The sequence below is a fragment of the Microtus pennsylvanicus genome, chromosome 2, assembly GCF_037038515.1.
Source record: "Microtus pennsylvanicus isolate mMicPen1 chromosome 2, mMicPen1.hap1, whole genome shotgun sequence".
In the NCBI taxonomy this organism is placed as follows: domain Eukaryota; kingdom Metazoa; phylum Chordata; class Mammalia; order Rodentia; family Cricetidae; genus Microtus; species Microtus pennsylvanicus.
In genome coordinates this window covers 2,692,888-2,720,260 of record NC_134580.1, presented here as the reverse complement: position 1 = coordinate 2,720,260, position 27,373 = coordinate 2,692,888, and the positions used below count along the sequence as shown (strand labels likewise).

Below are 27,373 nucleotides of genomic sequence, written 5' to 3'. Positions count from 1 at the left end.
TGGTGGATATGGCGATCTTGGTTGGCAGTTTTTACTCTTAGATCTTAAAAGAGGGTGTGAAGCTTCTGCCGGAGAAGTCTGGTGTCCGTCTGATCAACTGGTCTTTGAGTTGGCATTTTTCTCTTCAGCATTGTACCTTTGTTCCATAATCCTGGCTTTTTAACTATAATTTCCTAGTCAGTCTGTTTGGGGTTCTAAGTTACTCTTGTTTGTGGATGCCCTCTCTTTCTCTGGATTTAGGAGTTTTCTGGTATATTTCTTACTGAATAGGTTTTCTGTGCCTTCCATTTGTATTCTGGCCCTGTTCCCACCCATCAGTTCTCATTTTTGATTTTGTGATTGTGCCTCAGAATTCCCAAGCTGTGGCTACACTTATTGGTTTCTTTTATTAGTCTCTGAATATAATATCTCCTCAACCTCGTGCTAGATTCCTAATATTTTTTCTACTACTTGCCCTAATCCATTGCTGGTTCTTCCTTTGCAGTGTGATCTATTTGAAATACAGAGTTTTTTATTTCCAGCATGTCTATTCAACTGTTGTTTTATTTGCCCCAGCTTTCTTGTTGAACTTTTCGGTATTGCTGACTTTCTTGACCAGGTGCTAAGGTGCCTTCTTACTTCTTGATCTGCTTGTTTGGATCCACTTTGATGACACTTTGTATTTTTTATTAATGCTCTGGCATATCAACTATTTCCACATCTTTGATTTAGTAGTTGAAGAGGCATGGTCTTTTGGAGGAGTTACAATGCTTTGCTTTTTCATGTTTCTTGTGTTTCTGAGCTGTGATTTGCTCATCTGTTGGGACAGTTGTCTCTTCCAATTTTATTACAGAGTCTTCCTCTCTCTTTGAGGGTTTAACCCCAAGTGCCACTCGGAGAAGAGAAAACAACCTGCTATAACAGCGACAGCACCAAACCAAACCAGATAAGGAAACGTAACTAAAAATCAATTAAAGATAACCGCCATGCCACCAATAACCCTAGAAAATAAAACATAAAATGTTATAGAGTACCTGTGAAAGTAAAATGATTGTGGTAAACAAGAAAGTGTGTGTATGATAACAATGAAGAATGAAATAAAGGAAGGGGACAGGAAAGGGAGAAAGAGAGCTTAAATAAAAGAAAATAAGAAAAAGGCAAAGAAAGTAAGGAAGAAGGAGGGAGCAAGAGATGAAATCTGAATAAGAAAGAACAATTTTTAAACAACATTAGATAAAGATAAAAGGGGGATGAAAATACAAATACTTTTTAAAAGTAAAATAAAATAAACCGCCCAGGGCTGGTGAGTTGCTTGATGTAAACCTTGAGATCTGAGCTTTATTCCTGGAACCTCCACGGCAGCGGAATAGAAAGCCAGCTCCACAAAACTGTCCTCTGATCTCTACACGCATATCTTAATACATGTGCCCATGCACACACTAATAATTTTTAAAGACTTATTTTAATTTTTTTAATGATATGTATATGTGTATACATGTATGTGAGTGCAGGTGCCCAAAGAGGCCAGAAGAGGGTGCTGGATCACTGACGCTAGAGTTCCAGGTGGCTGTGAGCCGCCCAACATGACTGCTGAGACCTGAATGTGGGTTCTCTGCAAGAGCAGTGTGTGATTTAATGCAGAGCCATCTCTCCAGCTTCCAACTCCCCTGACCTTTTCTTCCAAATTTTGTAACAAACACACGTGAGGTTTTGCAGCTCCCTCCTGCAGAGGAGGGGCCGGGGCGGGGCTAAGACTCTCCTGTGTCTCTGCTCAGCTTCTTTCTCTCCTGCTTCTCTCAGGAGCCCTGCTGCTCCTCTCACTTGCTCTTTGGAATAAAATCCGCCTTCTGTTACCCCGACACCTCTCATTCACAGTCACACACAGGCAGCTTCTAACATGTCACCTTACACAGAAGTCTCATTTTCAAAAGATCTTGATTTTTTTTTTCACAAAATTTCTCCCTGGGTGTTGGGGAAAGCCGACATCTTGTCTGCACTTTCCCACTTCAGGAGCCTGTGACCTTGGAGAGGCGCGGGTGGCTCCCATATCAAGCAGTTCTGTGGCTGTACCCAGCAGCAGGGCATCCCCCCCCCAAAAAAAAAAAACAAGAAACAAGGAGGTTCCAACACTCTCTACCTGGTGGTGGCCTCATTTCCCTGGGCTGGAGCTCAGTCCCCAGGTTGCCTGCCCCTTTTAGATACTGTCACAACCCCAGCTGTCATGCCCGTTCCCCTGGCCAACAGTCACTTGATGGGGACTCCCCCACCCACCTCCTCAAGCAGCTAAGGGAACTCGGGGAAGACTCTCTCGAGCATATTTGTTTGTTACAAAAGATACTGCAAAGCATACAGATAAACATGCGTAGAGAGAGGTGTGGGGAAGGAAATAAGCATCCCTGCCCTTTCCAGGTGCTCCCAATCTCCAGAAACTTCTCTGTGTTGAGCTATCAAGGAAGCTCTGTGAACTCTGACCTTTCTGGTTCCTCTGCATAATCTATTCCTGTGCAATGATCTGGCAGGGGGAACATTCAAGGGCCGTGTGCTCAGGTGCTTCCTGTCGTGTGCGTGCGTGCGTGCGTGCATGCGTGCATGAGTGCTTGCGTGCGTGCAACATTACTCCCTCCGGAGTCAGCCTGGTGGGTGGTGTTGCACACCTTTAATCCCAGCACTCAGGGGCAGAGGCAAGAGGATCTCTATGAGTTCGAGGCCAGCCAGGTCTAAAAGAGCTAGTTCCAGTACAGGCTCCAAAGCTACAGAGAAATCCTGTCTCGAAAAACCAAAATAATAATAATAATAATAAAAGAGGAGGAGAAGAGTCATACAACCCAGACAAAAAAAGCAAGGAAAAATGAGGATTTCTGCAGCCTGCCCTTTGGGAATGTGATGGTTCGTCCTTGCTTATTAACTTGATACAGTTGGGAATAGGGACCCTCTGCTGTGTGCACGTCTGATTTTCTCGATTGCCAGTTGATGTGGGAGGGCCTAGCCCACTGTGGGCAGCACCATCCCTAGGCAGGCGGGCCCAGGCTATGTAAGTAGGTAGCTGACTGTGAACCTAGAAGAGGGCCAACAAGCAGTATTTTTCCACGGTTTCTGCTTCAAGCTCCTGTCTTGAGTTCCTGCTTTGGCTTCCCTCACACAGCAGACTGTAACCTACAAGGTGAAATAAACCCTTTCCTCCCCAAGTGCTGCGGTTGTGGTGTTTTTCTCAGCAAGAGAAAGCTAACCAGGACATGGAAGATAAGTCTAGATTTTGTGCCCGTACCTTGGGGAGAAACCTGTGAGCAAGGAACCGGGCATAAAAGCTAAAGGTGTATGTTGTCACACCACATACTGTGTGTCGCATTCAGGGACGCCACATCCTCTCCAGGTTCTGATTCCATCAGTATTCTATTTTTTCATGCATACATATTCACGTGTCTGCAGGTGCCCGTGTGCGCGAGCGCACACCCATGCACACGGAGACCACAGGTCAACCTCGGGTGACTTTCTTCAGGAGGCACCGGCTCTCACTGAGACCTGGAGCTCACTGATTGGCCAACCAATAGTAGGGATCCGCCCCTCCCTGCCTCCCTAGCACTGGGATTACAAGCATCACCATGCCCTGCTTTTTCTATGGTTACTAGGACTTGAACTCAGATCCTTGCACCTTCCACAGTACTTTACCAACTGAGCTGGCTCCCATCTGTGTTCAGCCTCTCGCTTCTCCACAGCTGTTCCTCAGGTGGACTGGGTTGGCAGGTGGAGTGGTTTCGTCCCTGTCACATCCAGAGCTCTGCCCAGTGTGACTTGTCTCCCAGACTCTTCACTACTGCCCCAGTTCCAAAGGTTAGCGAGCCAGGATCATCCTTTCCTCCGAATGGGAGGGATGGGGCTGAGCGAGAGGAGCCAGACCTGTGTGTTCCCTGCTGCCGACAAAGCTCTCTGTTTTCGGTTTCCTTGTCCTTCCGCTCCTGGCTTTCAGAACATGATTGCTGTTGCTCCCTCTTTTTAATCTCCTAAATATAGTTTTAGATGAGGGACTTCTTTTTTTTTTTTTTTGAAATTGCAAAATCAGTTTCAATCCAGTGTGCTAACAAGAGGCTTTCGCAGCCGTGCCTATAATAAGCTGTAAGTGGTATATTGATTTCATAGGACAATTTCCTACATCACAGGAAGAGTGGGGGGGGGGGGCTCAGACATCTATCACTACAGATGCTGCCCAGCCATCAAATGCATGCAGCCAGCTGTGCCCTGCTGCACCGGCCTCTCTCTAGTCCCATCCAACAGCACCCTGAGTGGATGGGAGCAGGTTCGGTAAACCACAGCACACGTGCTGAGGAGAGAGTTGTGTAGCACTCAGCCAGGCTGCAGACACTGGCTCCTGACTATCTGGGAGTGACCTTCATGCCGCAGACGGGTTGCTGGTTGGCCAGACTCTGCTGTGGAGCCTTACACACACTGGCTGTCCAGGCCGAGGTCTTCAGGTAGAAACGTGGCCTCTGGTCAAGGCTCATGGTGACAGAGAATTAGAGGGGGTGACATCCTAAGCTGCCTAGGTTCCATGGGAAAGGTGACGTTAGCCCAAGGCCCTGTGAATGATGTCCTGATCACAGGCCTGGGAGTGGGCTTTAAAAATGGACTAAGATTTGGATTGGGATTGAAGCTCCAGGCAGGGTCAAAGTAGTAGCAAAGGCTGAGGAGAGAAAAAAAAAAACAGTGCTTGTGTTCTGAGATTCTAGCCCAGCATCAGAAGTGGGCCCATCTCAGGCTCCATTCGTCTGTGTTCTATCTAAGAGATGGCTTAGTAAAGACAATACATGTGCCCAGTTTGGTCGGTCTAGACCACTCTCACCCTGTTCGTCTGTCCCCACTCCCCCTGACCACCCTCGCCCGGCCCAGGAACTGGATGATATATACCAGGATGCAGCCAGCAATGTGTTACTGGCCCTCTGCCGGCATTCGTGGCCAGCAGTGGCCAAGCACTTGGAGACGGAGCTCCTGACAGGTGTCTTCCCACACCGCAGCCTGTTGTACGTGATGGGCACCCTGTCCTCCCAAGGTATGTGCTGCCATAGGATAGATCGAGGGCCAGGCAATGGAAGGAGACTGGGAAGGGCCTCTGGGACCACCCCTCCATGGCTGTGGCTACACATGGGCCATGCAGGCTGCAGCTCTAAGCCCCTGCAGTCCAACCGGCCCTCTCAGCAGCTCTGAGCTTCATGTCCCAAGAGCCTTTAGCAGCCTTGGCCATGCTAGGGACCTTCCCACAAGGCAGAAAGGGCCTCCGCACCACTGTCTGATAGATTCACATGGTTGTTGGTCCAGGAGTTGGTCCAGAAGTTGCCATTCTGCCTTGACTGTTCCCTAAGTGGCTGATTAATTGGTCCCCTCCCTTGGCCACACAAGGAAGATGAGAGCTCAGAGAAGTAGTGATGATGGCCAGGGTCACCCAGGCTGCCTCACCTCGGACCCTCAGCTTCTGCCTGCTCTCATTCATCACTCCTTACCCAAGCATGTGCTATCCTTATAAATGCCCAGTTGGAAAGGTGCTGGCCCACGACAGGAAACCAGCTGCCCAGAAGGTCACTGTAGGGGCTAAGCAGAGGGCTTCCTGTGAGCGGCAGCCAATATGAGCCCTATCTAAGTCAGGTCGTGGGAGCCACAGGTCAGCAGCCAACAAGTTCAGGCAGAGAAGAGACGTGGGGGCTCCAAAGAGTTCTAGAGAGTTTGTGTTCAACCCTGGACCCAAGCAGGATCTTGTTTATCTCACCCTGCCCTTCTTCAAATTGGTAGGCTGGATGGAAGGACCCCCAAAGTAAGCCCTCCCTACATGGTAGAATTTCCAGATTTCTCAAAAGGCCTTCCAGTACCACAAAGTATCCCCTCCCAGACTTATATTTCCACGCATGAAGGGACCACAGCACATCCCAAAGGGCCGGGCTTCAAAAGTGTCCCTCCACTCACCTACCAGTGGAAAACAAGGTTCAGAGAAGGCAGACAGCCTGCCTGGGCACAGCATGCAGGGAGTGCCAAGATTATAGGCCAGCTCCCTGGACCCTGATTCCCATCCCAGCTCACGTTCTTCCTACTGGAGAGTCTCCTACCCTACGCACTTCCCTGTGGATCCCACCAGGCAGGAGCAGGCTGGTGTCTGAGGGATGTGTGACACCTGGCCTGTAGCCCGCCCCCTTCTCCCACAGAGGAGCTTCTCAAGAAAGAAGACAGAGAGAGCTGGAAAGATCTGCTGTCCCAGGTATGGAGGGAACCTGTCGCCCTAGACCTTCTGAGGGTCATCAGTGAGGGAGAAGCAATGAGCTCATGTGGAAACCCCTGCTGGGGCCTTGGAGGAGGAGGAAAGAGGGAGAGGTGGGGAGGATGAAGGAGTGGAAAGGAGGAAGGGGGGATGGGGGTGCTAGGGCCATAGACAGAGAATTTCTCTTACAGATAAGCACACAGCAGAGAGGCAGGAGGTGACTTGACCAAGGTCACTAGAGGAGCCAGAATTTAAATGGTAGTCACAAGAAACTCAGCACAGAGCAGATGCTCAACACAGACAAACTCTTGCCACTCACACTTGGGAGACCAGAAAGGACACAGGGGCCAGAGTTGAGACCTAGGAAGGATGGAGGAAGGCTGGGGTCAACTGTGTGACAAGGCCTGAAGTAGAGTCAGGGCAAGCCTATCTCTGGCCCTCTCCCAAGTGAGGGGCTTGTACTGGGTTCTAGTCCAACGTCAGTTATTCGCAACAGCAGCCTGGGCTGACTTACTTTGCCTCTCTGCGGCTTAGTTTGCTCGTCTGTGAAATGGGTTAGAGGTGGTTGTGAAGGGCTCGTCCCTCAGTACTGGTCATCAGCACCGTGGCAGGCAGCAGGCAGAGAAGCTGGAGTGGGCTGAGGAGATGAAACAGAACAAACAGCAAGGACTGGAAGACCAGAGACAACATTAGGCACATTTGTCTGACGGGTGCTCCTCGCTACTATGAATAGGACTTGTCTCTCTCCCCCAAAACGCTGGCTACCTACCAACGCCCAATAAATTTAAAGGGACCGAAACCAAACAAGACTTTCTATGACCAAAACATGAACTAAAGGTCAGTGTTAAAATATATCTGAAAACATTCCAAATGGTTGGAAGGTAAACAACTCACTTCTCAGTAAAATGTAGGGGAAAGATATCAGAAGGAAAATTAGAAAATATTTTTTGAATGTTAATGAAAACACATTTGAACATCCTGAGGTACAAAAAGCTTTTTATATTAGAAAGGGTATAAAACTTCATGGTTGGAAGTTACCAAGGGATAGCAAACTAAACCCAAAATAAACAGAAGGAAGAAAATATGCGCTCAGAATGCAGAGGCAGGAGGAATGCCCTAAGCCTGAGGCCAGTCTGGTCTGTGTAGCAAGAACAAAGAAAGCAAAGCGAGATCATCAGAAATATCGCTACTGAATAGTAGGGGGGAAGTGTCACTTTCAGAAAAGAATAATTAACAGTATAAACACATTACATATTAAAGGATTCCCTACAAAAAAAAAGATTATGAGAACTGAAACAAGAAAAAACAGAAGGTCTCAGTAGTCCTGTGTCTGTAGTAATATGGAAGGTGGCTGGGGTTTTGGGGACATAGATCCCAAATTGGTGTGGCATTGTTTGTGACTTACGCCTTCACTGTGTCTATTGAAGAATTGAGAATAGCTATGTGAAATCTTTCTGTTCCAAGCTAATCCTGCTTTGCCCGCCACTGAACAACATGCTTGCAGAAAAACAAAGAATTTATTATTTGGCTGCCTAGCATGTGGACACAGGAAAACAGATCTGAACTCCACTAACCGGGCCTGGGGAGAGGTGACTGGGTCATGCTTTATCCCAAGGCATGGTAGGCACCACCATAGACGGCTGAGAGCAGCTAAGCAGGTGACGGGGGAGGTCTGTTCAGGACAGCAGGTGGCTTGTTCAGGTTTCCCCCTGAGTTTTGCTTCCAGTAAGGGAAACTCCCAGTTCTACCTGGAGGATTTCTGTGCAGTTCTGTGGACCCTGCACAAGCCTACAAGAAGAGCACAGCAGCCATCTTGCTCTAGCCTCAAACTGGAGACACCTGGGGCTGGCAGAGTAATGTCTCCAGCTGGAGATCTGAACCCGTGACTCAGTGTTCTTAGGAAGCCAAACAAGGAGAACCCTCCTGAACCCAAACCAACCAAAATCTACATTCAAAAAGAAAAAAAATAATGAAGTTCTGATGCAGGCAGCAGCATGGATGGATCTCAGAAATACACTTAGTGAAAAAACATCAGATACACAGAAGTATGCAGTGAAGGACAATAAATACATATAGTTCCAGAAATTCTGCTTCCTTATGATGAAATAATCAGAAAGGGTTGTGCCGGAGTGAGTCTCGGGAGCTCTGCGCAGATCCAGTAGCTGGAAAGCACATGAATCTCACAGTTCTAAGGTGTGTTCACATCTCTTGCCTCTGCACTGTGAATTTCACTGTAACTGAACGACGCCTGAGTGTTTTAAATGACGAGAACGCCCTGTAAGTAACGGGGTGTGCACCAAACCCAGTGACCTGAGTGCAATCTGCAGGACTCACATAAAGGAGAGAACTGACTGCCACACACATGCCATAGCACAGGTATACGCGTGCACGCACATGCACACACACACACACACCATCATCATCATCATAAATTAAATCTACTTTTTAATTTATTTTTATTTTCTGTGTATGAGTGTTCTACCTTCATGTATGTTTATAGATCATGTGTGTGCTATCTACAGAGGCCAGAAAAGGGCAATGGATCTCCTGGAACTGGAGCAACAGATGGTTGTGAGCCACCATTTGGGTGCTGGGAACTGAACCCAGTTCTTCTGGAAGAGCAGCCAGTGCTCTTAACCACTAAGCTATCTCTCTCTCTCTCTCTCTCTCTCTCTCTCTCACACACACACACACACTTATATATGTGTGTGTAATATGTGATATATAATGTGTAATATACTATATGTGCTATATAATATAGTATGTAATATAATGTATTATATAATGTATTATATATCATATAATATGCATTGCACATATGTGTGCACATATATGTTGTACATACATGATGTATTTAATACAATGTGTTACATATAATATATACTAACATATTATATAGTATAATACGTGTTATAATATATTACCCATACTGTAATACATATGATACAGATTATACATATGTTATAATATCTATATTATAATATATGGTATATTGTTGTATGATATAAATTATATTATGTATGATATAATATAGTATATATAATATAATTCATATGTATTAATTGAGGATAGACTTAGGTTTTTCTAAGTGCAATGGTGCCTGCCCCGTGTACCCTCTGGCTGCTCTGAACAGAGTGTGTGTAGCCCACTCACAGACAGAAACACTAACCCCCTCTGCTGCAGGGAGTAGGTATGCACAAATCCCATAATCTATGCCACATCAGCTTGGGTCAGGCTGGGCCACACTGAGGACACTGTAGAGCTATAGGGAGGAAACTGTTTAGTTTTCTGAGTTTTGAAATTTGCATTGCAGACAAGAGGCTCTGGTACTAACATAGTGAGCAGACAGAAAGGAGTGGGAGAGAAGACAAGAGTCCACACACACACACACACACACACACACACACCTGCTTCTGGGTAACCTGGAGGCTTCCCAGCACCCACAGTGCTCTGGGATTAAGCTGGCATCTATTCTGTATCCTAGAATGCAGGGAGAGAACCAAGAACAGGGCCCAGGCTGGACAAGCACACTCTAATCAGGTTCTGCCATCTGTGGAGAGCAATTGCCATCTCAGGGATGAGAGCTAAGGCTGGGGATGACACAAACATTCCTACCTACAGGGGCGCTCTAAGTTAGTCGTCTGTCCTGCAAGACAGTCCCTCTTGGGATCACAGTGTCCCTAATTTAGGATTTCTTTAGGATAAATTCCTAAAAGCTTAGCTGCTTAGACAAATGTATTTTAGGTTTTAATTGGTGTCAATATTGTTTTTTAATTGCTATTGCCAAAACCTTTACACGTACATACCACACAAAGCTGTCAGCTCTATCACCCTGCCACCAAACAACGCTTCCTTTCACTTACAGATCTGTTGGGCATTTTCAGTGCTGCGCACACAGGGCCTTGATGAAAGCGAGAGACAGTGCTCACAAGCTGTATGGGGCTGCTGCCTGCTGACACTGTTATACAATGACTTCTCTTATAAGCAGGAAGTATACTCAAATAATGATCAAAGGAGTGGCTGCATAAGCCAGCAACAGAGTCGTTTATCATGATCAAGGACTACACACCTCACAATAATTGTGTGTGTCAGGCTTGACAGGTCTGGTGGCGTATAAGCCTGTTCCCACCAGCATCACCACATTACCACAAAACACACACACACACACACACACCACATGAGCAAAGACACTATGACAGCTGGAATAGAAATCTCCCAGATCATTTTAACTTTATGGGACCATATTGTCTATGGTCCTCAGTTGAAGGAAATGACCGTGTGCGTCCAGCCTTTATGCAGTCTTGTCCCCAAGTTATGTAATTACTTTCATTTCCATTTGTTATCTATTTATTTTGGGGAGATGTGTGGAGCATTACACGAATGTGTCCATGTGCACACCCATCCGGACATCAGGTGTCTTTCTCTACTGCTTTCTGCCTTGGTGTCGTGAGGGTCTCTAACTGAACCTGACACTCACCATTTTGGCAAGGCTGGCTAACTAGCAAGCTCCCAGAATCCACCTGGTTTCACTTCCACCCCTCTCGCCTCCCCCACCCCAGTGCTAGGATTACAGATACATGTAGCAATGCCTGGTTTGTTGGTTTGTTTGACTGGTTGGTTGGTTTGTTTGTGTGTGTTTTTTTATGTGGGTGCTGAGGATTCAAACTCAGGTCCTCAAGTTTGCCCAGGAATTTCCTTTAGTCACTGAGCCATGGCCTCAACCTCCAATGTCCACCTCTTAAATATCTGACAGGCGGAGCTTATGCCACCTTCATCATACGTCCCCTTTTGTCATTTCCAAATGAATTATCAGAGATATTTTTCTATTGCTGTGAAGAGACACTATGACCAAGGCAACTTATAAAGGAAACCATGTAATTGGGGGCCTGCTTGTGGTTTAGAGGGTCCATAACTATCATGGCGGAGCACATAGCAGCAGGCAGGCAGGAATGGCACTGGAGCAGTAACTGAAAGACTATATCTGGTCTACAAAGAAGAGAGAGAGCAAACTGGAAATGGTGTGGGCTGTTGAAATACAGAGAGACACACCTCCTCCAACAAGGCCATGCCTTCTAATCCTTCCTAAATAGTTCCACCAATGGGAGACCAAGCATTCCAATATATGAGCCTATGGGGACTATTATCATTCAAACTACCACATTCTACTCCCTGGTCCCCAAAGGCTTGTAGGTATATCCGAATGAATGTAATTCAACTCCAAAAAACTCCATAGCTTTTCACAGTCTCAACATTATTGAAAAGTCCAAAGTCTCTTCTGAGACTCAAGGCCAGCTCTTAATTGTAGCCCCTGTAAAGTCAAAAAGCAAATTACATGTTTCCAACATGCAGTGGCACAGAATATACATTACCATTCCAAAGGAGAGGAAAGGGACACCTTATTCTCAACTGTATCTTTTAACTTGATTTATGTTTTCTAAACATTTATCAATATTTTCTAAGATTTGGGGATTCGGAGGATGTCCCTAACACCAGAGGAATGCTGAGGACAAAAACCTCAGACTTGTGGGCTTGTGGAATCTGGGAACACTGGAAAGGAAGATCTCATAGCCATCATGACAGCCGTCCTATTGAGCGAGGCTGAACACTTCCAGAATCCTGTATCTAGAAAGGCCATTGCATTCATTCGCTTGATCGCTCATTTCCCTAGGAAATAACGAAGTATGCAGGCTGCCACCCTGCCAGGCACAGGGAGCACACTTCAGAGGAAACAGGCTGAGTCTTGCCTGTGGTCCCCACCCTGTCTCAGGGCCACTTTCACTGACATATCTGGTCTAAGCCCTCAGTGCATGTTGGGAATGCAGCTTCCCAGACTTGTGGATATCCTAAACACATCTGGGGGTACCTTGAGGAATCCAACAAGCCAAAGAGCTGAATTCTGGAAACCCGGGAGGATAAGGGAGTAGGGTGATGATGGGGTCAGGGCTCTCGGGCTAGCGGGGGAGTGCCTCCAGCCCTGCCCACCACACCTGCTCACAGATGGCCAGAAAGTCGGTGCCATTCCTGAACACAGATGTGTGGTCCAAGGAATTGCTGTGGACCCTTACCAAGTCTGACCGGATGCAGCAAGCACAAACCCCAGAGAAGGTAAGCCCACTGCCCCCAGGGACCCCAGCCATTCACCACACAGGCCCATGGACTCTGTCATAGGACACATAGGGTCCTTGAAAGAAACTGGAAGGGCTAAAGGGAACAGGATCCAGGCCTGGACAGCTGGACTAGAAGTGTCTCCCTCCCTCACCCTGGGGCAAGATGGGAAGGGTAGCCATAGGGTCAGGGAACCCAGGGAGGTTGGGCATAGGAACTTAGGGCAGGCAGGTCCCACTCAGGACAGGATGTTGAACCCCACCAGGACTTCCTGTTCACCTACTATGGGCTAATCCTTCAAGCTGAGAAGAAGAGCATCACCGTCAGGACGCACCTTAAAACCCTCTTGGAAACATCTCACCAGTGGCCCAAGCAGCGGGAGGTGAGGGCCCAAGGGAGGGGGAAGGTGAGGGCCCAATGGGGGGGAGGTGAGGGCCCAAGGGGGGGAAGGTGAGGGCCCAAGCAGGGGAAGGTGAGGGCCCAGTCTCCTTTGATCCTCTAACTGCCTGGCCCAAACCACAGATTTGGCCATGGTCACCACTGAACCCTGATCCTGGTCATAAAGTGACTTGTGCTGGTCACTTACTGATCCCTAATTTCCATCATACACTGAGCCCTGATCGTAATCACACACTGAACCTTGCTGCTTACAATCTGAGACCCGACCATGAACACTCACTGAGGCCTGATCCTTGTCTTATACTAAGCCCTGATCATGGTCATGGACTCTAATCCTGGCTACATTCTGAGCTTTCTTCCTGGTCACATCCTGATCTCTGGCCCTCATCACACAACTAGGCCCTGATCCTGCTCCCACCCCGAGTCCTGAGCCCTGAGGCCTGTACCCTGATCACAGCATGAACTCTAACTCGGTCACAAGCTAAACCATTACCTCATCCCTTTCTTCCTCCCTACTCCTGAGCATGTCCGCTCAGAGCCGGCATGAGGGACAACCAACCAAAGGCTTCCTCTCTACCTCTTTCCTCCCCAACTCCACCCACCAGACTCCACAAGAGACACCTCATGGGTGTCTCAGCTCTGAGCTGCGGGTTATAAAGCGTGTGTGAGTCCCTGCAACCCTGCTGGTGGGCTGGGGAGGCACTGAGTCCAGGTCACAGACTCAGGGGACTCTGCCCACAGGGCATTGCTCTCACGATGGGACTGGCTGCGGTATGCCACTTGGACGATGCCTGGGCCGTCCTAGAACAGTTTGGAAAAAGCACGTCCGTCAAGTGGAGCCTGCAGAGCTTCTCCCTGAAGGTATCAGCTCAGGGCTCCTGGGGTTGCAGGGCAAGGGGCGGGAGGGACATCAAACCCCACACTGCCTGAAGGAAGACAGAACAACTACTGTGGGATTACGGTTGTCATTGAGGCGAGGATTTATTTGAAAAGTGAGACACTTGGCCTGAGAAGTGCTTGCCAACACCGGAGGGGGCTTGTGCTACCTTACTGCAGCCTACATGATTCCCCCTGGAAGACACAGTGCCTGGGGACCGCCCCGCTGGGATTCCTTGGTGGGAGAGGCCTCTTGTTGCTTTTGCAGTTCTGCTCATGGTTAAACCCTGCAACCCGAAGGCCAGCAACCTCTAATGGGTCTTCGTATCTGACAAGTGACAGAACTGGGGTACATGCCTCAGACTCTCAGAGGGCAACTGGCACTGAAAAATAATATCACCATGCTGGTACTCTGGTGTCATCTGAGAGAAGAGGTGACACTTGGCCCATTACTGTCTGCCTGGATAGGAGCATGATCTTTCCAGGCCCCCAGCAGCCCACTAGGGTACAGTGCACCAGACCCTGTCTCATACAGTAAGAAAAGGGGCGCTGGGCTATGGGGAAAGGGCTATCACAGGAGACACCCCAACTCTTCCAGTTCCAACAGAACCAAGTACCCTGCACATAGCCCTGGGTGTCCCAGTATAAATCAGTCCAACCCTCTAAAAAGCCAGCTCGGCTTCTGCTGTTCTCAATTGGTGAACAAAGACCCTCTAGACGACCCCTCTCCCACCTTGCTGGGTTCAGGGTGCACCCCTGCCACCAACTCCCCAAGTAGACTGTGGGCAGAGCCTGACACCGAATCCACCCCTCTCTAGCCCCACGGCCAGAGCCTCGAGGACCTTCGGTGGAAATGGGCTGGCAGCACCATCCTCCTCTCCTATGGCCAGATGGCAGCCAAGGCCAAGAGCCACATCCTGCCGTGGGTGGACAACATCCTGTCCAGGATGATCTTCTACTTCCGCTTCAGCTCCTGGGTACGGGTCGCCTTGTTCACCATCAGCCCCGTCCTCCCCCACAGATCACCCCCCACCCTGTCCTGCACCTCCTCCCCGACGGCAGAGCCAGGATTCCAGCTCTGCCCTGCCCCAACTGCGGAGTCAGAGAGTCCCAGGGCCACCTTGGACCTATGCCCACCTCCACACTGCCCCCAACTCCTAGAATCAAAAAGGGAGGGCTCTTACAAAGCAAATGTTGGATCTTCACTGGGGGGGGCGGGACATGGATGCTGAGAGGCCAGAGTGATGCTCGCCTCTAAGGAGCACCATAGCTCAGGTTGTCGTGAGAACCAGCAACAAGCCTTACCCATCAAGTTGTAGCCACCAAATCCCAGAAACCCTCGCAGGTGCCCCTTCCTAAAGGAAACCCCATCCACGAGCTCCCAGCCCAGACGTCTCTGCCACATCCCTCTCACCCTGACCCAACTGCTCCTGGAGATGATGTCCTTGGCCTCCCCTCTTGCTCTCTCCCGTAAGCTGGGCTCTCAGGCTGATCTGTGCCCTGGGGCCTGACCTACACAGGATGAGACCCTGAAACAAAGCTTCCTTACGGCTGTCGCAATGCTTGTGGGAGCCATCAGCCGGAGCGAGGGTGCCCACAGCTACGAGTTCTCCCAGACTGGCGAGCTCCTGGAATGTCTGATGGTGCGTACCAGGCCCTGGGCACGGGCAGAGCCCCCTCCCTCAGTACAGGAAGCCCCTTCCCCCAGCCCATCTGAAATACTCCATGTCCTCCAGGTTACCTGGGTCTTGCTGGGACCCTGAGAGGACCATGTATGCCCACATTACAGCCAGTGCCACTGAGACACAGAAAAGTCAGCACACTCTATTCTACATGCTTTCTTGACTGGGGTCCCAGATCAATCACTTAGGATTCTGGCTCCCTAGACAGATCTGCTGGAACAATGGGAAATGCACGAGAGACTGGGCAGCAGTGTCAAAAGCAAAGAGCATTGATAAGACGTTGGCTCCTGTCCCCGGCCTGGAACCCAACAGCAAAGTGGAATAATTTGTAAGGAAACAAGAGTCAGTGCAAGCTGGAGCTAGTCCCTGGAGGGGCAGGCAGCTCGAACTCAGTATCCAGGACTCAGACCTGGCCTGTCTAATTCCAGAGGCCACGCTGGCTCTCTAAGTGGGAACCAGGTCTCACCACTAGGTGAATAAAGACAGACAGTGTCATCGCCTGAGTTGCATAGCGTGCTGAAATTCTGAGGTAGGGCTAAGATTTGGTGTCAGGGGCAGAGTCAGCTAGGCCTGAGTCTCTGCACTTTCTCCCGTGGACTTACAGATACTGATGGAGAAAGAGCCACAAGACACGCTGTTCACCAGCATCCGCCAGCAGGCCATCCGCATTGTCACCAGCCTTTGGTAGGTTACAGCCTATGGGGGCTGCCTTGGCCCAAAAAGGCAGCTCCCTGGCCAGGATGCTAGCTGGACAAGGTGGAGGGAAGTCAGACATGAAGGCCCTGCTGGGGAGAGCTTGGAGCTGAGCCACTGCAGGTCACGGGGCGGGGAGGGGGGCAGGAAGGGGGCTGGAACATTTATCCTGAGTACAGCCACTCCACACAGCGAGCCGACTCCCCATCCTAGGGTTCAAGTAGGGAAGAATCTAGAAGGAGGCCAAAGGATAGCTGCATCTAGCTAGCCCCAGTCAAACCCCAGGGCATGGGTCTAGAGAGCTTGGGGAGCCCCAGACCCCGGGGATACAGGTTCCCGTTTATCTCTCCACCCACAGATCAGGGAGGAGGTAAGACCGGGGAGATCAGAGTTGCCTGCTCTCAGACCATAGCAGGCAATTCACACGGCTCTTGGCAGAGTGGCAAATGGAACTAGGCGGGCATCCACGCTGACTGCATTCCCGGGTGCTTCGTCTCTGCTAACCCACACTTCGTATTCGGCAAATGCACAGTCACTATTGATCTCTGGGTGCTTGGGGACTGTCTGGTCTCTTAGGACCCAGCCAGAAACCAACAGCAAACACCCCTGTTCTCCCACGATGCCCCTGGAAATGGGATGCATACCACATATAGGGCTGGGAAAGGTGCCCAAAGAGACCGAAGCAGGAAGTAAGATAGGGAGGAACGTAACATCCTCACGAGGCAAAGAAGGGTAGGAGCACCAGCACTGCGTCAAAGAGGCTGACTGACAGCTGGTAGAGCATTGGTTCATAGACTGCTCCTATAAGCCTGGTGTTCTACCAGAGTCCAACGCATGAGGCTGGCGTACGTTGGCTGAAATGGAACTGTTAAGCAAAGTCCTGCTTGGGTGAGTCAGTGAGCCCTGCAGGTACTTAGCTGTAGGAACTGCACCTTCAAAGGCCCTCACAGGGCACGAGCTTGGGTTGACCACTAGGAGACTGGGGAGGTGGATGTGTGCACGCACGAATCTCTGTTGTGAGAAGCAAAGGCTGTGGGTTAGGTGAGGTCTGTGCCCTGACCGCTGCCCTCCTGGTCCCAGGCCCTCAGGATGCTTCACCTTCCCAACAGCGCACTGAGACCACCCATGGATGTGGACAGGAAGTCCCGGCTCCTCTCCATCTGCTTCCACAGCGTCTTTGCCCTGCCACTGCTGGATGCCCTGGAGAAGCACACCTGCCTCTTCCTGGAACCACCCAACATCCAGGTACAGCCTGCACTTAAGCCCAGGGGACTCTCAGGTAGGACATCAGGCTCAGTCTTCTGTGTGTGGCAGGGTGGGGAACATGGCCTGGCCAATCCACAGGCAGGGTGAAGGTCCCACATAGTTGCCTAAAGGCTCTGGGTCCCCATTTGCCCTCCTAGAACATGACCCATTATCATCTTTTGGGCCGTGCTAAGGTAGGTGGCTTACCTGGTGTGTGCCTGTTCAGCAGCTGTGTACATGATGATATGCATGGTCTCCTTGATGACCTAAAATCCATGCAGAATAGGCAGAGTCCCCACTGTGTTTCCCTCCTTCCAAGTCCCACGGCCACCCAAGGAATTCACAGAAGAGAGGAGATGGCTCTTTCAAAGGGATGAGTTCCCTGATATTACAGGGATTGGTCCTGTCGCACTAGAATGGTTTACGGAGTCACTGTCCTTGCGGGCTGGATTGCATTAACCATGCCTGCCTGCCTGGGTCACTCACTAGATCAGGTCTTTCCTGTTTAATACTAAGCAGGCCCTGCCGGAAAGATGCTTGCCATGTCTCATGGCTACCACCAGAGGGCGCATGAGATCGTCAGGCATAGTCCCAGCCCCACGTGACTGGTAAAAGGCGAGACAGCTTTGTACCCGGTCGTCTGTGAACCCTCCCCACCTTCCCACAGTGACTGGGGGATGATGGGGTGGAGCAAGGAGTACACATCTCAGAAGAATAAAGTCAGCAGTGGGAAGGCCAATATCTGAACCCAACTCCAGGGTCTCTACTTGTATTACACATCTGTGAAGCTGGGCCCAGGCTGCGTGAGGACAAGACAAGCACTGTGGGACAGGTGGTGACAGGGGAGGAGGAGTACCTGCCTCAACACCTTTCAAAGCACCTGGTGACCAGAAGACTACTTGACCCTGCAGGAAATGCCACCAAGGACTGAGTGTCAGTCCTGGGAGCCAGTAGCATTGGTCCAGGCCTGTCACATGGGACCAGCTGCCTGTCACCCCTGTAGAGAAACACTGATCTAAGAAATGAAGCCATCCAGGTCACCAAATAGCAAATGGACAGAGCTCCTAATGGCCTCATGAGAGTCTGTCAGGGCGTTTCTGTGATACACACACACATATCCCTGAACATGCCAGCAACATTGTTGAGGGCCCTTACATGAGCCTCAGAAATTTCATCAGCTTTATAGCTTGCAAGACCAGGAAAAGGTAGATATCCATGCCCCCCCCCAAAAAAAATAAAACTTTTGAAAAGGCTGGAAAGACAGGCAGATCTCAGTGAGTTCAAGGCCAGCCTGGTCTTCCAGGACAGCCAGGACTGTTACACAGAGAAACCCTGTTGGGGGTGGGGGGGGAACTTTTAAAAGGACCAATGAGACATTGGTGTGCAAAAGCTCTTGCCACTCAAGTCCAAGGACCTGGGTTGGATCCTAGAATCCATAGTAAACAGAGGACACATGACTGAAAGTTGTCCTGTGCTCTCCACAGACTACAGTATGCATGCATGCACACACGTGCACACACACAAAATAAATTGTGAAATTAAAATTTACTAAGATTTTCAGGAAGAAAACTACAGTGTTACTTCCAGTAATCGTTTCCCTTTTTCCCTGGGGTCCTGGGACAAGGCAGGCCTGGTCACATGTCTACACGTCTATGGAGGCAGCCCTGCTGGGACTGAGTTTTCCCTCGGGGAAATTCCCAAGGCCTTCCTGGCCTGTCCCCATGCCTGTATGGCAAGTCCTCTTGCAGATACGGTAATGAGCTCTGTCGGTTGTGGGAATGCGGCCTTTGGACACACAGAAGTGGGTGCCGCTGGATACTGCAGTGGCCTTGGCCCTCATCCCTGAGGGACCTGGCTGACCTCCTCCCTTCCACAGGGACTGTACAACCAGACCATGGAGGTGATGGACCACATGCTCCAGTGCTTCATGATGCAGAACCCCACAACCAATGAGCTGTACTTGTTGTTGTCGGTGAGGGCTGCTGGCAGCGGCGGGGACGGGGGAGGGGAGGCAGAGATGCGCAGCTCTGGCCTGAGAGTCCCAGAGAGGGCCCTCCACAGGACCCAAGACCTGGCCAGTAGACTTTCTATGCCTAGAGGTTTGGAGCATCTGGAGGGGACAAGGAGGCATCAGTCAGCCTAGCCAGAAAAGGATCTGTTGAAGTGGCTTCCCCTACCACCTGTGCCCATACCACAGTGTCCCCCAGGGGCATGGATCCCACAAACCCCCTCATCTGCCCCCTAGGTATACATGGGAGGGAGACCACTCAGCAGATGGTGAAGGCCTAGTAGCAGGGCCTAGATCCAGTGGAGAGGCCCGGTCCATCAGGCCAGAGGTCAGGGCCAACGGGAGTTCCTACAGAGCCCTGAATAAAACTTTAGCCATCCCTGAGAGGAGAAGGACCCACAAGAGGAGCCTGGAGCCAATCAGAGGCAGGAACCAGCTCAGTAGGTCAGAGTAGAGGTAACCCTGCCCACTAGAGCCTGGAAGGTGAGTGGTTATGGTGAGGCTCAGTCACACAAGAAGCTAAGAGCAGAAGCAGGATCACCAAGCCCTGTGGTGCACAGGTGAAAGTCAGGAGGGAGAACACAGGCGAAGGAACCCCCCAAGAGAGCATGACAATCTAGGAATGTGTCCAAGCGGCAATGGCTTCTACCAGCGGAAGCCACGATGAATTCCTCACCCATTCCTGGGTTGCTCTATCTCCAAATATCCTGTGTCTAGATCAGCTGACCACACAGCCCCTCAGCCGTGCAGGGGTCTGAAATCAGTACCCACCCTCTGCCAGAGGCAACTGCGTCCCTGCTTGTGCGCACAGCAGAAGGCTTTAGAAAGGGGCATCCGTAACACAGTAGGCTGAGAGCTTATGGGGAAGGGAATATTTCTGCTGCCCACGAAGTGACCAGTCCTGAAGGGCAGCTCTAGAGACAAGGACTGGACAAGAAAAGCTGGACCAAGGAGCCTTGCTGAGGGGTGGGCATGGAGGGCCATCTCTGGGCATCTGGCACAACGCTTGACTACACCCACCCTGCAGCACCTGTATGTCTGGCTGGCATCAGAGAAGGCTCACGAGCGACAACGGGCTGTGCACAGATGCACGATCCTCTTCAAATTCCTGAACTATAAACGATGCCTAGACGTAAGCGCCATCTCCGCAGCTCCTCGCCTCCCCAGCTCCTTGCCTCTCCAGCTCCTCTCTCCCCAGCTCCTCTCTCCCCCAGCTCCTTGCCTCCCCAGCTCCTCACTTCCCCAGTTCCTCTCTCCCCCAGTTCCTCGCCTCCCCAACTCTTCGCCTTCCCAACTCCCTAATCATATACCTTCAAGGTGTATGAACATCCTACTATCCGACTGAGCGCCATGAAAAGGGAATCTAAAAGATATCCCTTTTTTGTTGTGGTTCTTTTATTTTTAATGGAGTAAATAACTTTTTTAAAAAATTAATTTTCTGGAATTGAGCCAAAAAAACCCCACTCCATAATGAAAATAAATCACATTTTAATGTGATCAGGCACTGCTGTGGGGTCTGGGGAAAGGGCTCAGCAGTCAAAAACACAGGCAGGCTGCTCTCACAAGAGTTCCTGGCATCCACCTGGTGACTCTTATAATCCTCCATAACTCCAGTTCCATGGGGCCAGGCACCCTCTTCTGGCCTCTGCCAGCACCACACACACGGCACACAAATATACATGCAGGCAAAACACTCATGCACATAAAAGATGAAAGGAAGGGAAATCTTTTTTTTAAATGTAACTATGGTCCACAGGATGGCTACGTATTTTATAAATAGTTTTATTGACTCCAGAATTGAGATCAGGATAAGAGAAGCCAGAGAGCCGGGCTGTGTTGGTGCACACATTTAATCCCAGCACTCAGGAGGCAGAGGCAGGCAGATTTCTGTGAGTTCGAGGCCAGCCTGGTCTACAGAGTGAGTTCCAGGACAGCCAGGGCTTCACAAAAAAAAAAAAAAAAAACCCATCTGGATAAACCAAGAGAGAACTGGCGGGAGGGGAGCCAGATAGTGTCCTATGAGGTCACAGCTGGATCCTGTCCTAAGACCTCAACACTCTGTTCCTCCAGGAGCTTTCTGCAGTTTTTGTTGTTGTTGCTGTTTGTTTTGAGGGTTTGTTTTCATTTTTCGTTGTTTTTTTATTATATAATCCCATTCTTTTTTTCTTGATTACCAAGTTTTGGAGTCAAGTCCTTATATTTTTCCTAACCCCAGCCCTGCTACGCAATTAAAGGGATCCTCTGGTGGAGGCCATTCTGAGTGCATGAGTAGCCATAGGATGCTGTAGGTAGGCGCCATCAAACTGTGCTCCCTACGTAGATCAAGGAGCCCTTCAGAAGGATGGGGAAGCTGGTGGCCATGCTGGGGATCCTGTGCCAGGACGCAGACAGAACCATCCAGGGCTTCAGTTTAGAAGCCATGGGCCATCTCTATCAGCTTCTGATGTACCACAAAGGTGAGTGTTCTCCACACCACAGCCCACCTGGCCCCTCCCTACCTCAGCCTGGGTGGACTTATTCCAGCACTCCTGAACGCCACCTTTACAAACCAAGTCCACCCTCGGCCCAACCTTGATTTCAACCTTGACTTCAGCCATAACCTTCTAGTAACAAACCACCAAACACAAATACACACAGGCCCGCCTCCAGTCACTAATGCACCCAGCCTGACTCCTGCTCTGTCCCACATAAACCCCAGCCCACTCTACCCTGCCCTCATCTCTGCCTGCCCTGACCAGCAGGAGAAGTTCCAGAGGTGGAGAGGGAGATCCTTCAGGAATTCCCTCAGCCTGAGGTCATTGGAACTGCCCTCTGGAGCAGTGGAGACCAGAAGGACACTCTTCTGATCCCCCAGGATATGGCATCCAAAAATGACAGAATCTTCTTCATGGACAGCAACCAAGTTATAAAGGTCGAAGCCTTTAGTCTTTCTGGATGGATGGGTGGGTGGGTGGTGGGTGGATGGATGGATGGATGGATGGATGGATGGGTGGTGGGTGGATGGGGGTGGGGGATGGTGGATGGGGGTGGGTGGGTGCGTGGATGGGGGGGTGGGGGGTGGATGGATGGATGGATAGATGGGTGGATGGGTGGATGGATGGATGGATGGATGGATGGGTGAGTAGGTGGATGATGGATGGATGGATGGATGGATGGATGGATGGATGGGTAGGTGGGTAGATGTATGGGTGGGTGGGTGGATGGATACATAGCCAGAGCAGACTGCCACATCTGTGGGTGGCGATAAACACATTCTTTTCTAAGTTGTTGAAGGGGGACCAGGCAGAGTGGAGGGACACTGGGACACACTAGGCCATGTGTACCTTGGACAGGAGCCTTCGTAGGTTTTCTCAAAATCTCTTTCTCAAGTTTTTCCAACCTTCTCTAGGTTGTTTTCCCATTTACCGCTCTCCCACCCCATCACACCGAGGTGTGAACTGTGTGATCCCCAGAAGCCGCTACCTGAGGCTGTGAGCTAGGGACTTCCATTAGCTGGTGACCCATACTAAAGTGGCATCAGAGCTGGGAGTTCAGGAAGTCTGTGAGGTGTGAGCTCTTGCTTGCTCAGGTTGGGTTGAACTTTGGCTAAGAATGACCCCTGTGATTGGCATACTTGCCGGTCCTTGTGAGACCTAGCCTTCCACTTCTCAGCAGGGTCCATGTGGGGCCTGGTGGTTTAACTGGCCTTCAGTAAGCAGCCATGACATCCTACATAAACAGAAGACAGAAAAGTGGGGTGCATGGCTAGTGAGTGCCCCAGCAAGACTTTGGTCTGATCCCATGGACTCCAGAAAACAGCATCTACAGTGAGCTGTCTGAGTATTAGGCCCCTTAGAAGTTTCATACAGACTCTCTCAGTCCTTGGGGCCAGCACCTCCATGGGCCTGCCTAAAATGAAGGAAATCTCAGTTAGCTGTAGTTTGTATCACAGAACCTGTGCTGGGGGCAGAAGCAAGGCAAGAAGGGATGAACTCCACTGGCCGCCAGCCCAGCAAGCTCCAGAAGAAAGGGGAGCCACTGGAAAGCTTAGAGTCCAAGGTCTGGAGAGAAGCAACCTGCTCTCCATCCATGGGGGAGGCACAGAGGAGTAGGAATGGGAGGATCTGCTGACTTCGAGATGGAGACCTTGGAGAATTCCAAAGGAAAGCAGATATTCTGGGCCTCAATTCCCCTCCCACGTCTGTACAGGACTCCTCAGGTGGTCCTGGTGTGCACTACACATTTATCACCGTCCTCTTCATCTTTACCAGCAGGTATCACTATCACCATCATCACTAATACCCCCGTCATCATCGCTATCTTCATCATGCCATCGTCCCCACCCCTACCCTCACCACTGTCATCAATAATACCTACAACCTCACCAACAGTCACTACCACCGCTCCCGTTGTTATCACTAATACCCCATCATCACCACCATCATTATCATCACCACCATCATCATTGCCACCTCCATCATCCCCACATCATCACCCCCTCCCACACCTGCCGTAATCACCATCACCCTTATCCTCACCCTTGCCATCACCACCGTCCACCCACCATCTCATGCTTACTCATGGCCTTGGTTAACATTCAACTTCACAGGAGTCTCTCTCTCCTGTGCCTGTAGTACTCTGGGCCCCGAGCAGCTCACCACTATTCTAATTTGAACTTTCTGTAAGGTTGAGTGCGGTCTACATCTGTGCAGATCAAAGAAGCTGCTGGCCCCATGTAACTGCTGAGCTCCTGGCGTGAAGCTAAGGCTGCCAAAGAACTGAAGTTTTAGTTTTACTAAATTAAATATTGATAGATTTAAGTATATCATGGATCTAAACTACTGAGTAGCAGGTATATTATAGTGAACAGTCAGTCTTTCCAGAAGGTTCTGTCTGTGTGTGATCTAGCCCAGTTTTACCCTTCAGGGTGCTAGGGAGGGTGAAAACATAGAAACTTAGACTTACCACCTGAATCCAAGAACAAGCCAATGTTGGCTGGGAAAAAGAGTCCTATGTCTACTCAGAGCTAGACACCAAAACCGGTCCTTCCTGTCCCTAGGCATTGACTGAGGCAGAGAGATGTGGAAGATTGTGTACTAGGCCCACATAAGAGAGCCTAGAGGAGTGGTGCCTAGATGTTTGGGGAGTCTGACAAAGAAGAAGGGTTAAAGATGACAGACACAGGGGTTTGGCATGATAAGCTAACAGGCTCTCCACTCTCACAGGAGATCACGGGTCATCTTGAAATGGCAGAGCTGACTGATCTCATCTGGACAACCATCGATGGCTTGGGCTCTACCAGTCTTTCCTGGGTGCAGGCATCTTCCAATATGCTTTTCCTTGTCATCCAGGAGCATGGGGACAACCTGGCAACTGTGAGGGGTTGGGGCCTCACCCAGGGCCAGGGAGGAGAGGGGAAGAGTTGAGGACTAGGTCACAGGCAGCATCTAGGGACCTTCTTTAGAACAAAATGGAGAAGACTGGGATCCCACACAGGCAGCAAACAACCCAATTAGTGGATGGATAGATAGATAGACAGATAGATAGATAGATAGATAGATAGATAGATAGATAGATAGATAGATAGATAGATGGATGGATGGATGGATGGATGGATGGATGGATGGATGGGCAGGTGGATGGGTGGATGGATGGATGGACAAATGAGATGGCAGATGGATGGGCAGGTGGACGGATGGATGGGCAGGTGGACGGATGGATGGGCGGGTGGACAGATAGATGGGCGGGTGGACAGATGGATGGGCGGGTGGATGGATGGATGGGCGGATGGATGGATGGATGGATGGATGGATGGATGGATGGATGAATAAATAGATGGACAGGCAGACACAGGGGTAACTCAAGGGAGCCTTTGTGGTCCTGGTGACAATTGCAGGGTCATGGGGTAAATATACATTGATCAAGTATAGCTACGGACCATAGAGGAATGAGGTGACATGGGGGAAAACATACCAGAACTTGTAGAGCTTGTGGTCTGATGGGTGACAACATACAGACAGAGGTGGGCAGAATGGCCCAGTAGGGGCAGAGAGAAAGTGATGAACCCTACAGAGTGAGAACGGAGCCCCAGCAGGAGACAGCTGATGCCAACTTCTCCACATGCCTCAGACAGCCCTATTGGGACATCCCTTCAGGCAAGGTGTGCAGCGCAGGTGGGCTCTCCCCTTCAGAGCCCTCCCACTACTCCCCGAACAGGTGGGTAAAATGAGCAAGGCCATCCACCACCACCTCTGTGCCATCCAACTGCCCCAAGCCAAGAACAATGTCCTGCATGTCATCAGCCTCCTGGCCCGGAACCACATCCCAGAGCTGGTGGCTGCCTTCCTGGACTTTTCCACTCCCCTGGACAGGTACCTAGCCCTACTCTCCCCATTTGATCCCATTACCTACCCTTCATCCTTCCTCAAGCCAGGGTCACAGCTTCTGCCCTCCTGTTTGTCCTTCACAGTCCACAGGAACCCAGAGTGCTTGGCGTAGGGAGGGGTTAGCACCTCTGTTCATTTAGGCTTGCCTCCGGTAGGCATTCCACAGAAATGTCTGCCCCACACTCCGCTACCCATGCTAAGCAGTCCCTAATTCCCGAGTGCTCCTGGCGGGACCCCATTCCTCAATGTGGACCCCTCTGACTTGTTCTGCTCTTCATTCTCTTCTTCCTGCTGAGCCTCCTGCCCACTCAGGTGGAGCTGCCTCTTCTCCCATACCCCTGGACCCCCAGCTCTGGGGATAGACCAGGGTTCTTGGTACTTTTCATGTCCCTCTTCCCCCCAAATCCCACCTCTGGATCCCATATCCTCAGTCTACAGCACCCACCATTCATTCATGACCTGGCACGAGTCACCCCGCACTTTTTGATGGTATAGCATCTGCTCAAAGATAGACTCTGCTTTCTCCCCTTTCCAGACTAGAAACCCCCTCTGTCCCTCATCTGCTTGAATCTCTTATTCTCTCCAAGATCCAGCAAGCCTTTACCTAGTGGGGTCCTGCCTACCTTCTCCACCCCTGCTCCCACACATATCCTCCCCCTCCCCCTGTCCTCACCCAGTTCCCAGGTCAGATTCCACCAATCAGTCCCACCTGGCAAACCCAGCTCCTGCCCTGGGTGCTGTCTTTGCCCCCACCTGCTCTGGGAACTCTGGAAACCTGGGAGAGAGCTCTTCCAGAGCCTAGAGTCTTCTCGGTGGAGAATTCAAACCTCGGCAGGGAGGTGTCCTGTTTGCATGAGCAATTCCTATTTCCCTTGTGTTCACATACAAATGCTGCTCTTTCAGCTCTGAACTTTCTGGTTCCTTTAAGATACTGTTTTGAGCAGGAGGTGGTGGTGCATGCCTTTCATCCCAGCACTCTGAGAGGCAGAGGTGGGTCTCTGTAACTTAAGGCCAGCCTGGTCTATAGGGCGAGTTCCAGGACAGGCTCTAAAGCTACAGAGAAACCCTGTCTTGCCAAAGGTTACATTTTATTTTGTGAAAGTCAGAGGACTACTTGTTGGAGTCAGTTTTCTCCTTGGCTGTCTGAGTTCTGGAGCTAGAATGCAGTATCAGGTTGTAGGCCAGTGCCTTTACCTGCTGAGCCATACAGATGGCCCAAGTTTTACCTTCTTCATAAATTACATGGTCATGTGGCCTAGATGATATTCTCTCTCTCTCTCTCTCTCTCTCTCTCTCTCTCTCTCTCTCTCTCTCTCTCTCTCTCTCTCTCTCTCTCTCTGAAACCTAGGTCTTTTACTAGGTGAGGTACTCCAGCCTAATTTTCCCATGCAACTGTGCATCTTTGACTATGTAAGCAAGTCTTTTCGTTCTTATTTCTGAGACGTTTACTTGACTGTGTTAAAATGTGGTCTCTGATTCTACTTTCCTCCCGCCTCCCTCTTCATGGTCACACCTGCTGATGCTCCTGGTTTTTCCCTAAACTCACTGTCCTCCTCATTATCCCTCTTCTGCCTTGCCCAAATGTCCCTTATTAAATCTTCATCTGAGTCGTACCTCTTGTGGCCAGCCTTTGATTTTTTTTCTCATTTCCAAGATTTTTTATGTGTGTAATACACACATATGTATATGATGTACATGTAGAGACCCAGAGCTGACACTGAGCCTTCACTGAGGCAGGGTTTCACAGTTTACACCAGAGTTCACGGATGTGGCTAGTCTCTGCCTT

The 27,373-nt window shown here is 50.2% G+C and overlaps 1 protein-coding gene across 1 annotated transcript in view; it reads left to right on the top strand.

Annotated features, from left to right (window-relative positions):
* Positions 1–27,373, top strand: part of LOC142842935 (maestro heat-like repeat family member 5) — a 75,355-nt gene that overhangs the window by 29,676 nt on the left and 18,306 nt on the right. The window contains exons 5-19 of the mRNA XM_075959502.1: positions 4,861–5,020; positions 6,162–6,214; positions 12,212–12,319; positions 12,585–12,701; positions 13,460–13,579; positions 14,413–14,571; positions 15,115–15,237; positions 15,881–15,960; positions 17,079–17,214; positions 19,091–19,186; positions 20,250–20,354; positions 21,543–21,678; positions 21,964–22,133; positions 24,427–24,576; positions 25,418–25,572. Coding sequence (XP_075815617.1) covers positions 4,861–5,020; positions 6,162–6,214; positions 12,212–12,319; positions 12,585–12,701; positions 13,460–13,579; positions 14,413–14,571; positions 15,115–15,237; positions 15,881–15,960; positions 17,079–17,214; positions 19,091–19,186; positions 20,250–20,354; positions 21,543–21,678; positions 21,964–22,133; positions 24,427–24,576; positions 25,418–25,572 — 1,868 coding nt within the window. The remainder of the gene's footprint in view (positions 1–4,860; positions 5,021–6,161; positions 6,215–12,211; positions 12,320–12,584; positions 12,702–13,459; positions 13,580–14,412; positions 14,572–15,114; positions 15,238–15,880; positions 15,961–17,078; positions 17,215–19,090; positions 19,187–20,249; positions 20,355–21,542; positions 21,679–21,963; positions 22,134–24,426; positions 24,577–25,417; positions 25,573–27,373) is intronic.